This window comes from Pinus tabuliformis, chromosome 8, assembly GCF_031772625.1.
Source record: "Pinus tabuliformis cultivar Carrire ecotype Pingquan chromosome 8, CPIR1, whole genome shotgun sequence".
Taxonomy (NCBI): Eukaryota; Viridiplantae; Streptophyta; class Pinopsida; order Pinales; family Pinaceae; genus Pinus; species Pinus tabuliformis.
The window spans coordinates 1,037,924,033-1,037,936,477 of NC_142294.1; the positions used below are offsets into that span (position 1 = coordinate 1,037,924,033).

General features: G+C 38.7%; 1 protein-coding gene across 4 annotated transcripts in view; it reads left to right on the forward strand.

Moving 5' to 3' along the window:
• The first annotated feature begins 4,857 nt into the window (after positions 1–4,857).
• Positions 4,858–12,445, forward strand: part of LOC149238906 (uncharacterized) — a 38,865-nt gene continuing 31,277 nt past the window's right edge. For 2 of the 4 annotated variants that reach the window (XM_089373222.1, XM_089373224.1), the window contains exons 1-4: positions 4,858–5,369; positions 5,447–5,719; positions 6,099–6,175; positions 6,745–6,865. In XM_089373222.1, coding sequence (XP_089229348.1) covers positions 5,172–5,369; positions 5,447–5,719; positions 6,099–6,175; positions 6,745–6,865 — 669 coding nt within the window. In that variant the 5' untranslated portion in view covers positions 4,858–5,171. The remainder of the gene's footprint in view (positions 5,370–5,446; positions 5,720–6,098; positions 6,176–6,744; positions 6,866–12,445) is intronic. The other 2 variants (XM_089373223.1, XM_089373225.1) reach the window with 2 other exon arrangements.

Here is a 12,445-nt window from a genome sequence, read left to right on the forward strand (position 1 = left end):
CGGCCATGGTAAATGTCCCTTTTGAGTGAAGGTCATGAAGTTTGTCCCATATATCTTTTGTTGAGGAACATTTTTCCAAATTGACCTTTATAGAATTTGGTAGCCCATTCAAAATTGTCTTCATTGCTCTTGTATTGTACTCCTTGGATTCATTTTCCATCGTGTTATCAGTAATTGCTAATTCCCATACTCCAACACCTTGATCCATTAAGAAATTTCTCATTCTTACCTTCCATACATCAAAGTTTTCACTGAACACTGGAGCTTTCTCAATTTGATTTTCTTCAGTTTTCATGGTTGAGGAAGAGACATCTTTAGGAGGATTCGAGGATTTCTTCCTTGGCTTTGCCATTTGTGTTCTAAGGATCAACCTTCAATTTGTTAGGCTTTGAGTGAAGGTACTCGCTCTGATACCAATTGTTGGAAATGCTGCGGGGGAGGTGAATCAGTATTTCTTTTCAATTATTACTTTTACCAACTAGATCACTTATATTTAGAACACAAAATGAACAATAAGAATAAATGTTTTTATTAATTTATTCCTTACAATAAATCAAGTACAATATATGTAGGGCTCCAACCCTAGATGAAGACACTGATCTTCAATCTCACAGGCTCCAACCTATATTTTCTAAGCACTGACTTGGATTTCCAAGGCTTCAACCTTGTCAATTTTGTGGCACCAACCTCAAGGACTCCAACCCTATATCTGGTTCAGGCTCAAACCTGGTTTCTTGAGGACTCTGATCCTCTAAGGCTCCAACCCTATCCTCCAAGGCACCAACCTTGTCTTTTCGAGGCTCTAACCTCTTGGGCTCCAACCTTTAATTTACTTCGTCAAGATGTATTTGGTTATACTTACAGCTCCCAATGTCTTCTTCAACAAGCCTTGTTAATATTCAGCTATGCCTTCCCTTAGTCTCCACGTCACACCATCAATGACAACCTTGTATTATTAGAAGGTATCACCATTGCTCTTCATGTCACCCAAATAAAATCTCCAGGGTTACCTCATTATGGCTTCAATGCATCATGGTCTTCAATGATCTCCAAAAATCTTCAATATGCTGCTTCACAAAGTTCTCCAACTCTGCCCTATTATGTTCTCGAGGGAAGACTTCAACAAGCTCTATTTGTCAAATTCCAATAAATCAACACTTCGAATATGACAACTTTAACCATGATAGCTTCAACCATGACAACTATGACAGCTTCGACCACGACAACTATGACATATTTGACCATAAACTATGGCAACTTCGACCACAACAACTATGACAACTTTGACCATGGTAGCTTCAACTATAGCAACTACGACAGCTTCAACTATGGTAGCTATGACAACTTCGACCACGACAACTACGACAACTTCGACCACGGTAGCTTCAACCACGACAAGCACGACCACGGTAGCTTCAACCACGACAACTACGACCACGAAAACTACGACAATTTTGACTATGACAACTATGAAAACTTTGACCATGACAACTACAAAAACTTCTATGCTCCTAGCTCGAACCTATAGGAGACTATTTAGCCCAAGAACAATTCCACAAACTTGTCTTCCTTGCTTTTCTAGGTTGTAGCTGCTTCTCTACCTCTTGTCTTGTATCCACCAGAAAATATAAGTTTGAATGGATGAATTTAGGTTTACATTTATAGTTCTTTTTCCATATTCTAAAGGGACACGTCTCTTTGCCAAGGGTTATGAGCCTACTCAAGTTAACTTGGACAGTTTGACAATTTTTTGACATATGCTGATTTCAAAATTGATTTCTCTTCAACGGTAATGAATTTGGGGGGTGTAATAGCTCGTTAGGAAGAGGAAAAAATCCTCTACACTCCTATGCCAATCACATCCTTAAATAGGGTCATTTTATCACCAATAAAATTATTTTTGTGAGACTGCCATTATTATTTTATTTATGGCAACCATTAAGATTTTAGTTTTAGGCATCCAATGTTTCAGGTTCCTTATTTATAGAATTAGGTCATCAAGGTGATTAGGATTAGGGCTTCTTTAAAGGTATCATGGGCATCAACAATATTAGGGTGCCTTTTCAATATGTATTCATGGGCATCTTCATTTAAGGCTTCATCATCAATGATATAAGGCTTTTCATGGACATTAGGGCAAGGGCTTATTCATTAGGATTAGGGCTTCATACACATAGGGTTCCATTCATGTATCTTAAGGGCATCATCAGTATTAGGACTTGCATCAATGTGCTAGGGCTAAGGCATCTTCTAGAGTATTATAGGCATTTAGATCATGCGTCACCAATCTAGGGCATAAATGTACTTAAGGTTTTGTCATGTAGTTAGGGCAACATCATGAAAGGGTTTAAGGCATGTATCACAAGAATATTTTCCATCTCCAACAATGCCATATTGACATCAATGACAACCTTGACCAACAAGAATCCTGTTGTAGCTACTTGATCCTACTCTTCCTTGGTTACTCCTTCCTTCGTCTTGCCTTCTTTGCCTTTTTGATCCAATGCCAAAGTGCTCCAAGAAAAATCTAAGTGTCCAAGAGTGAGATAGAGAGAGAGAGAACAATGAGAGAGCTCCAAAACTGAATTGACAAAAGGTACCAATTGATCCTCAAAATCCTTTTTATCAACTAGGCTTCTATTTTCTTCATTTTCCATTATTTTCCTTCATTTTCCTCCGCACATGCAACCTGTGACCTTTCATCTTCCTTTTCTCCCAATTTCCATTATTTTCATAAATAAATGTGCCAAAAATGTTATTTTGCCTTTCCAAAGCCTTATCCACTGCCTTTGCTAATTTCCTTAGCCATAATAAGCCAAATGAACACCCACTAGGATGTTTTGCCCAACATTTAGCTTGGAATAAGTGTCCCATCAACCGTGGTTATTATTTTTGCCTTTATTAACTCTTATTACATGGAAATTTCACCAGGGTTGTTACACTCTTATTCATATGTGGTGAATAAACCTAGATTGCATTTTCACAAATGTGGACCAATTTTTCATACATGACTATCATGATCTCATGATTTGGAGCATACCAACCCTCAAAGGGTCTCGCTATCTAGTTTTAATATGGGTAGGCTACCTCCATGCATAAGTTTGAAAAGATGACACTACATTATAAAAACCTATGATCAACGAATCATGATAAACACATAATGTGTATATGTATATGATATGTGACCTTTTAAGAAGACAACTCATTGTTTTTGTGATTCAGAGTATCTTATACACACATCTTCAATTTAAAAAAAAACAAACTTCTCTATTTCTAGTCCTATAATTCTCATCATCAACATTGCCAGATTCTAATGGTGGAAAGGTTTAGTAGGTGGTACAAAACATAGTGAATTAATGGTTAAAACATGATATCAATATGAGTTTCAACCTATAGATGAATGTTTATATTAAGTTTGCATATCAAATTTCTTTCTTTTATATGTATATACATATTTTTGTTTTTTTATCTTATATATGATGATGTAAAGTTATCCATGTAACAATGTTTTGATCATATATTTTTACTATTTTAGTTATAATGATCTACGAGTTCGACACAAAGTTCAACTTTTGTGGCATATAAAAAACATCTATTAAAGATATAGTTCTTCTATAGATTGATTTTCTTAAACATGCAACATGATTCATGAAAAAATCTTAGCACACAAATGAACTGACATTAGCATCATTGAAACCCACACTATCATTTTAGAGCTAAAACCAAAGTAGATTCATTTAAATATGGATTTATCAAGTATCTTGAGGGATGAAATTTATTAGGTGTCAATTTTAATACACTTCAGTGTCAATTTTAATACACTTCAATATTAATTTTAATTTAAAACTATTTCTATAATTTCCAATAATATTTTTACTCGTCACTGATGTGCTATTATAAATTTGTTATTTTTTGGATTATTTTTGTTCTGCATAACACTTCTTCTCATGTTATCTTCAAACTTATATAACCCAAATAGAAAGAGGCAATAAAAAATTCGATTCTTCATATATTGAATACTCTAAATGTAATTGTGTGGATATATTGATTACAATGAGAAATAATACAAAGAATAGTCGAGAGATTGGGTGCTTCAATAGTCATCTCAACTAGAAGGTTTTTCCTCATCCTTTCAGGGATGTATTGCATATGCACTTTGGACAAAACTCCATTCTTAAGAACATGTCATTGGGAGACAACGAGTCAATATTATTGCAAATTGTTGAAGTGATGACTCTCTCATGCACTTTGGACAATGAAGCTCATCTGAATAGATGATTTTGAGCTTCTAATTGAATTGTAAAGCCCATTTGAATAAATGGTTCTAAACTTCTAATTAAATTGTATTAATGACCCTTAATACATAACGATCCTCTATTTCCCCTTACCCAAAAAATCCTTCAAAACTTCTCTTATATTTTCTTGAAAACTCCAATAGAAATACAAATTAGACTTAATTTCATTATGAATGAGCATCCAAAACATACATACATATAATCCTATTAAAAAAACTTTTAAAATATTAATTTTCATTCAAATACATCCCTCGATCTTTAAACAACATAGTCACCTCCATTCACTTCCCATTCCTTATATAGGTTTCTACATTCCCATTCCTTATATACACTTCTACATTCCCATTCCCATTCCCATTCCCTTTCTTATGTGCACTAGTGACATAAAAGCTCAAAATATTAAGGTTCAAACTTAAGTATCATAAAACCTTTGGAAGTGAGCGTTCATTTAAAAAATAAAATATTAAAATGAGCAGAGGCTAAGGACGGGACAACGGTTAAATTTTTGATATCAACGTGGGACCATACAATTAGTGTCCAACGGCTCTCTGGCCTCGGTTGAGAAATGAGAAAGGGGCTGGGGCTTCTCGACGAGACAATCCACGATAGAAAGGAGATCGAGAGCTTATCTCGGCCACAAAACAAAAGAAAGAGTATTGTTTACCAAAAATAAGAAGCTGCAGCAGGACCATCCCGTCCCATAATTCCCAATTAATTCTCCGCAAATCCAATATTCTTCTGGTAGATAGATTTTTTCAGTAAAATCCTCGACTGCTCTGTTCAGCTGGGCAAATTGTGGGCTATATTTGGGTTGGACAAGAAATATATTTTCTTTTCTTGAAATGTATGGTTCGGCAAGAGTAGAGTCGTGAAATTATGGGTTTTCCTTCGGAAGTGGAATTAGATGAATACGTTGAAGAGTGCATAGGTTACACAATAGGTCTTCCTTTGTGTGGGAAAGCATTGGAAGAGAGACTAGCTCAAGCGGAGGAAGGACAGAGAGAGCTTCGAGAGAAAGTGGTGTATCTGAATCAGCGTCTCCAGCAGACGCAACAGAAACTGGACCGTGCCAGGGTATGAATAACGTTAATGATGCTTTAGGGTTTTAATTACTAGCATAAATAATATAAATTATAGTTTTTGCCCTGCAGGCGGAGGCTAATTTGAATGCACAAGCAGTGAGGAAATGCGTGTGTGACAATGAGAAAGGCGCAGAGCGGTATAGAAAGCTGCGTGACGAATGCACTCGTCTCGAGAGCGAGTGTGCTCTTTATCTTCATGACAGAGAAGTGTTCATGGAGGCTGCTGATGAGGCAGAGGAAAGAGCCAATGAGGCAGAGGAACGTGTAGTACAAGCCGAAAATAAAGTACAAGAATTAGCCTCTCAAGTTCAACATCTGAAACAGGGGATGTCACACTCTACAGTATGCTTTTTTACCATCCTCTCTTTTAATTCTCCCCTCTTCTTTCAGTTTGCAAAAACCAGATTACAGGGTTCTATCTCTTCCCGTGAAAAGGAAATGGGTTTTGCATGCAGTATTATTTTACTATTTTCTTTTTCATCATATTTTGTTTTTCCCTTTACAGATCGTCGGTTTCCCCATTCTGTTGTCTGCTTTCGTTATGTAGGATGCATTTTTATGTTTTGATCTCTAATTGTATTATTCTCTATTATTCTATTGTATTGTCTGCTTCGATGGCATGACATTTGTTTATGATTGCAGCACTTGTTTCCGAACTTTCTATGGTCGAGTTTATTTTTCAACTGAAATTCCAGTCATTTTTGTTATTGGGTTGTTGCAGGTGAGCAAGTTAAAGATGGCCGAAGAATTGAATTCACTGAGATGTAGAATTAGAGAGCTCGAGTCTGGGAATCACAGGTATTAAAGCCACTGGTTTCCTTTCAGGTGCGTTGGTGGTGTGCATTTGTAGTAGAACCCAACTAAATCCCATATGCTGGATATGTCCATTATGAATAACTGGACCTTTAGAGACACCTGCTTCTATATAGCCTACTTATTTATACAGGTGAAAGGGTGATATTTTCAACAAATGGTGAGATGGTGAATTCGCGTGGATGCATCCCATTTACACACAACAAATGCCTCCAACTCTGATATCGATCATAGATACTTTAGAACTCCAGCGCCTTCCATCCTCTTTCTGTATTACTTTATAAGCAACACATAGAAATAAAATGAAACGACCATAAAATAGCTTTTTTCTTTTCCGATTATATCAGCAGAATTTGTAATGTTGCTGGAGGGTCTATGGACCTTCTTCTATGTTGTATGAGTTTTAGGACAATGTACATGCTTTTTCACAAAATGAAACCAACATTACATTTCTTCTCCCTATCTGGATTGGTTATGTCATTGAGCTTAGAGTTTCATTCTTGTCAGTTTGGTTCAGAATCATTTTCTGGTGTCTAACCCTCACTAGAAAACAGCTTGCAGGATGTGTCAACCATGACGAAAAAAAATCAAGATGATTGTTTCACACACCATCAGATTGAGCAACTGGAAAGAGAAAATAGAGAGCTACGAGCACTTTTAGATATTGCAACGTCTGTAAGTCTTCGTTTAATAGCCTTATATGGGAGATTGACACAAAATATATGGTTTCAATTTTTCTTAAATAGGCTCAAAACCATTTTTTGAGTTTTTCTTACCATGCAGTTTTCATATGATATCTTTCTTTGACATTTGGGAATCAAGTTTTATTTTACGTTTGCTTCTTGTGCATTTATGTTCATTTCTTGAATCATTGCAATGAGAAAGGCCAAGAGATATTTTTTGACTTCTAAAAATCAAACTGATTTCCATTCATGATCTGATTTATCTATTGTAGGATCAGAAAGTCCAGCTGCGTTATCAATTTAGTTTGCAGGAAATTTTCTTGGGGCATTAAACTCTCCTTAGGCAAATTGCAGTTTGATGCATGATTTTGAGCTTTTCACTAGATTTATTATAGGATGGATTTCTCGTTTAGCCTTTACGACAGGAAGTCCTAGCCTTGACAGTGCCTTAGAAAAATGCTATCAAGAGGTCATCATGTTTAACTGATTTCCATTGGTTATCTGATTTGTCCTATAAAATATGGTTTTCTCTTTTATGATAAAAAATCCCAACTGTATTATCAATTTAGTTTGTAGGAGATTTTCTTGGGGCATTAAATTGCCTTTAGGAAATTTGCAGCTTGATGCATGATTTTGAGCTTTTCACTATATTTATTATGGGATGAATTTCTCTTTTAGCCTCTAGGATAGGAAATCCTAGCCTTGTGCCTTGGAAAACCCTATCAAGAGGTCAGCATGTTTAACTCCTTGCCTGTTAAAAATCAAACGGATTTCCAGTTCCAAAAAAAAATCTAACTGGTTTCCATTCCTTATCTGATTTGTGCTATAGGATCAGAAAGTCTAGCTGTATTATCCATTTAGTTTGTAGGAAATTTTCTTGGGGCATTGAATTGCCCTTAGACAAATTGCAGCTTGATGCATTATTTTGAGCTTTTTGTTTAACTCTTCACTAGATTTATTACGGAATGGTTTTCTCTTTTACCCTTTAGGATTGGAAATCCTAGCTGTATAATCAATTTAGCTTGCATGATGTTCTGCCTCTGCCTAGAACCAAGGCTATCAAGTTGCCTTTTAGAACATACTTTTAGTAAACACTGAATCCTGATTACCTCAGCAGCTAGTAGTGCCAGAAGTGCAGTTGTAAAGCATCGAATAGAAACTATGTGAATATTTCTTCTCCGTCTTATATAGTTCAATTGTTTGTCGATGTAAAGACTCCATTTAAGCTGAATGATTAGTTCAGTTGTTTGTCAATGTGAAGACTCTGTTTAGGCTGAATGCATAATTACCACAAGAGTCGACATAGGTATATTGACATTCAAGCTGTTGGCATGACCACCTCTTAATGCTGCAACTTTAGAACAGTATCAACTCTGTTCAGTGTTATGCAATATACTGGGTAGAACTAAAATTAAATTTTTTGCAAAGAGAATTATCTTTCTTAATAACTAAAGATATAAAAATATGAAGTTTATAAGTTATCGAAATCTAATAATAATAATAATAAGTTATTTGGTAAAAGTAAATCCACTGAATAAAGATTTTATCAACAACACTAGTCTAATATATGCATTTGTGATAGGCAGTTTTAACTAAAAATGATGATTTTGTGAATTTTTTCTCCTAGAACCGGCCAAACGTGATGACATAGTAAGGTACCATTATGATATTATTGTGAGAGCACAACCCAACCGTGAGAATTGTTGTGGGTCCCTATTTGTATATCTATAAAATTTTTCCTTGTTCTACTCATAGAAATCAACAAAACAGACATAAACTAAACACACAATCAATGGGGTGTAATATTCCTAATGGAAATATAACAAAAAATACACAAAATTTACAACACATTTAAAAACCATAAATTTCCATGAACTGCGTTGATCTGAGCCATTTTATTAATAAATAAGAGGGTATAGTGTGGTGTTGGAAAGAGTGCACCCAGACTTGCTCAAGGCAAGCTAGATAAGCCCAAATGAACAATGAGAAATCCCATCCAAATTTGCTGCTGCTTTCTCCTGTCTCTGCACTAAAACTACCCAAAAAATATGTTTGCTGGCTACAAAGAATTGCTGTTAGGGCCTCCTCGGATGCTTAGAAAATTCCGGGAAATTAACCTCGGGCTCTCCACCAAATAACCCACAAAAACCCACGAGGGAATTGGCCAAATGTTGACCTTGGAATTTCGGCCCAATTTTCCCCAAGTGAATGTTGCTGTTAGCTGGGTTGGGGCCCCTGTTTGACCCCTCAAAATTGCCCAGAAAATTCTGTGAAATTAATCTTGGCCTCTCCTCAATAAACCCAGAAAAACCTAGAAAGGGTTTGTCCTAGTTTCGATGCTCCAAAATTGACCACCAAATGCTTGGCCCCCTCCTCCACAACCATAACATGTAACCTGTAGCAAATGATGCGTTTGTTGCTCCGCAAAAATGCTGGAAAAACCTCCACAACACTTCCTCGGACTCCACCTCAAGTTTCAACCCCTATCTCCTTTCACTCCTCAAACTCCAAGCGTGCCTCCTCCAAGAACTGCACAGTCCCTATGTTGTCGCTGTCAATCCTCTCCACAAAAAACCGCACTCCCTGCTGCTGGTATGAAATTATGAATTGGTATAGGTAGGACTCCCTCGGGCTGGCACTCGAATTCCACCGAAGCAAGGTTGAGATCTCCGCTCAGAGATACTCGTGTGCTAAACAACACTATAGACTTGGTTTCTGCTCAAGCGTGCTATGTCAAAGACAATTTCTGAGCGGATGATTGAATGACCAAAATGAGTGCCTCTTGCTCTATTTATAACTAGTGGCTCCTTTCTCTCCTTGTGGTCCCCACTCTCTCTCTCCTAATTCACACTCCCTTCTCTTTCCTCTCTCTTCCAAGCGTGCTAGTTCCCTCCTTGGGTCAAATTTCTCTTCCTTGTGGTCCCCAATTTCCACTAGAACCGCAATATCTTCTTTTCCTCGTAAGTCCCAGTGCTGGAATTGCGTCCTCTCCCCAAACTCATCTCTAGTGCTGAAAATCAAAATTGAGGATATTATAGTCCTCCCCTCCAAAAATTGCTTGTCCTCAAGCAATGCTTGAACTAGCGCGTCCTCTATTTGCTGATCACCCTTATGACCATCAGTAATACGAGGTCCCAAACATGCCACCGAGTCATCCCAGGTCTCTGCATTGTCCTGACATGAAAGAATCCCTCAATATCGGGATCCCAAGCCATCTTGTCCCACCTGAAGCGCCCCTCTCTCCACTCACTATCTTGCCCGGTATAAGTACCAGAAGTCCCCTCTATACCATCAATGAGTAGGGGATCATGATAATGTGGCACTATGCCCAACTCCTCGTGAAGCTGTCCCACCACGTTAGGCCATCCCATGCACTCCAGGAGTATACTCTCGAAGATACTACCCAATCCTTGCAGAGATAGCATCTTGCTCGCGTGAGCTTCTCCTGATATCATCCTATTGGCCCACCTGCCATGCTAATGAAGTCCCCCACGCCATCGGTGACTCGCTAAAGCCCAATGGAAGATTAGCATGATCTCCCCCTATAGTAGCCAGCTCATCCCTAAAGGTTATTGAGCTGTGAAGAGCGGTGATGATAAGGGCCTTGCTAATTTTAGAGTGGTGCCTGTTATTGCTCCAGGAAACTCTCCTAGGTTGCAGCTCGGAGATACCTGGTAACATATAATCTTCAATACTGTTTTCTGAACTATTGGAATAAATAATGGTTTGGATCAAGCCAGATAACCACTTTGACTTTGTTATTATTCAAGACATGCATGGACACCCTCAGCCTACAAGGCTTTAGACCACCAATGCTCAATAGTTTGTAGATTAGGTGGATGAATGGAGAATATTAACCATACCAGCAGATACACACATAAACATATGATGGCCAGCTACATCAACGTAGAGATAAGATGACAGTTATCTGGCATTAGGCATAAAAGAAACCTAAACGGCTTGTTCAAGTGCAAGCTTAGAACATAAAAGAAATTGGGATATTCAACATATGACAACAAAAGAAGCTTGTATTACTGATGAATGAAGATGAGAAGCTTGAGTAGCAGAGTCTCTATAGTCTCCAGAAGTTGAACCCTGATTACATCTTACTTTTAGCTATTTATAGCTCTTTACAATGCCTTCGAGCTTTTTAGGGCTTCCAGGTGTCTTAATCTATTCCTACTTTCTTTAATTGCCTGATTGCGTACAAGGACCCAAATTTCCTTCCATCACGAAAACGGTAATTAATTCTGGTACAATGCTGCCCTGTTAGGTGACTAGCTTGGTTGTGCTAGTGAGGCTCCACGACTGTTTAATTTTGTTTGCTTGTATCGTGCTGCGTCCTTCCTCTTTCGGCCATACTTTCTGTTAATTCAGTTCAACGGCCTGACTGTCATGATATTGACAGAGTCAACCACCTTCCTCCTCGGGTAACTGATAGGAAGTAGAGTATGAGGTGCATGGGCGGCTGGATGTGCTAATTAGGAAGAACAAAGTAATGGCAGGGTGGCGGAGGACAAGTGGGTAGTTGTTGGATGAATTAAATTAGACGGACATAGTAATGGCAGGGTGGCGAAGGACAAGCGGGAGCAGTCGTGGACGAGGGCCGCTGGATTGGGAGAAATGGATGGAGGAGATCGATTGCATGAGGCTTGCGGTCTTGGGCAAGAACGAAGAAGGTTCGAGCCGTTGGATCTCGGGTGGACAGATCGGGTGGCTATTGGGCGGAGGAGGTGCTCGGACGATAATGCCCGGGGGGGGTTTGGTTTGGGTGGTTATGGTTTTTATTGGGCGCTCATCGGGCGGTAAGCGGTAAAGGGTGGAGTCTGCCTGATGCCACTCATCGCACGCCATGTAGCGGAGGAGGAGAGAGAGAAATCGCCTTTATCGGGCGGGTAGTCCTCTTGCTAGTTGTCCACGCGATAAGAGTGACAACCATTAGATCTAGGGGGAGTGATCTAACGACGGAGATTGATCTCTCGATCGGGTGAAACGTGGGCCGTCAGATTGGCGGGAGAGATCGACGGTGGAGGGACACGGGGGTACAGGCGGTCCTCGAGAAATGTGTGGAGGTGCGTATGGATGGAGAGGTAAGGTTTTTTCGGCGGTTTGGGTTAATTTATTTAAGACTAAGGCAAAAGAGGGTTTCGTTATGAAGTGAGGGTCGGGTTAAGGTATGAGCGAAATAAAATGTAAGTGGAAGAGTGGGGAAAAGTGGAGTGATGGCCCGTGTGGGGCCCCTTCCAGGACAGCAAGGCAGACCATCTTCTTCCTTCAGACTTCAAACTAGCAACGCTATATCTCAGGGCTAACACTGGCTCCTTCTGGGGATGAAAGCCTCTCTGTGAGGTTTCAATAGCTGTAGACCACTGCTTTTCCAGTAAAACCGAAATCAAATCTTCCTCTTACTGTTCCATTAGGCATGGAGTCAATTTTGCATAAAAATAGAAACTGAAACAAAAACATATTTACAATGCTAAGGCCTTTACAACCTTAAACGAAATAAAGCTTGAGAAATCACCCATTAACTGGGCCATCGAAAACACTTTCTCCCTCCAAATTGTGAGGGACG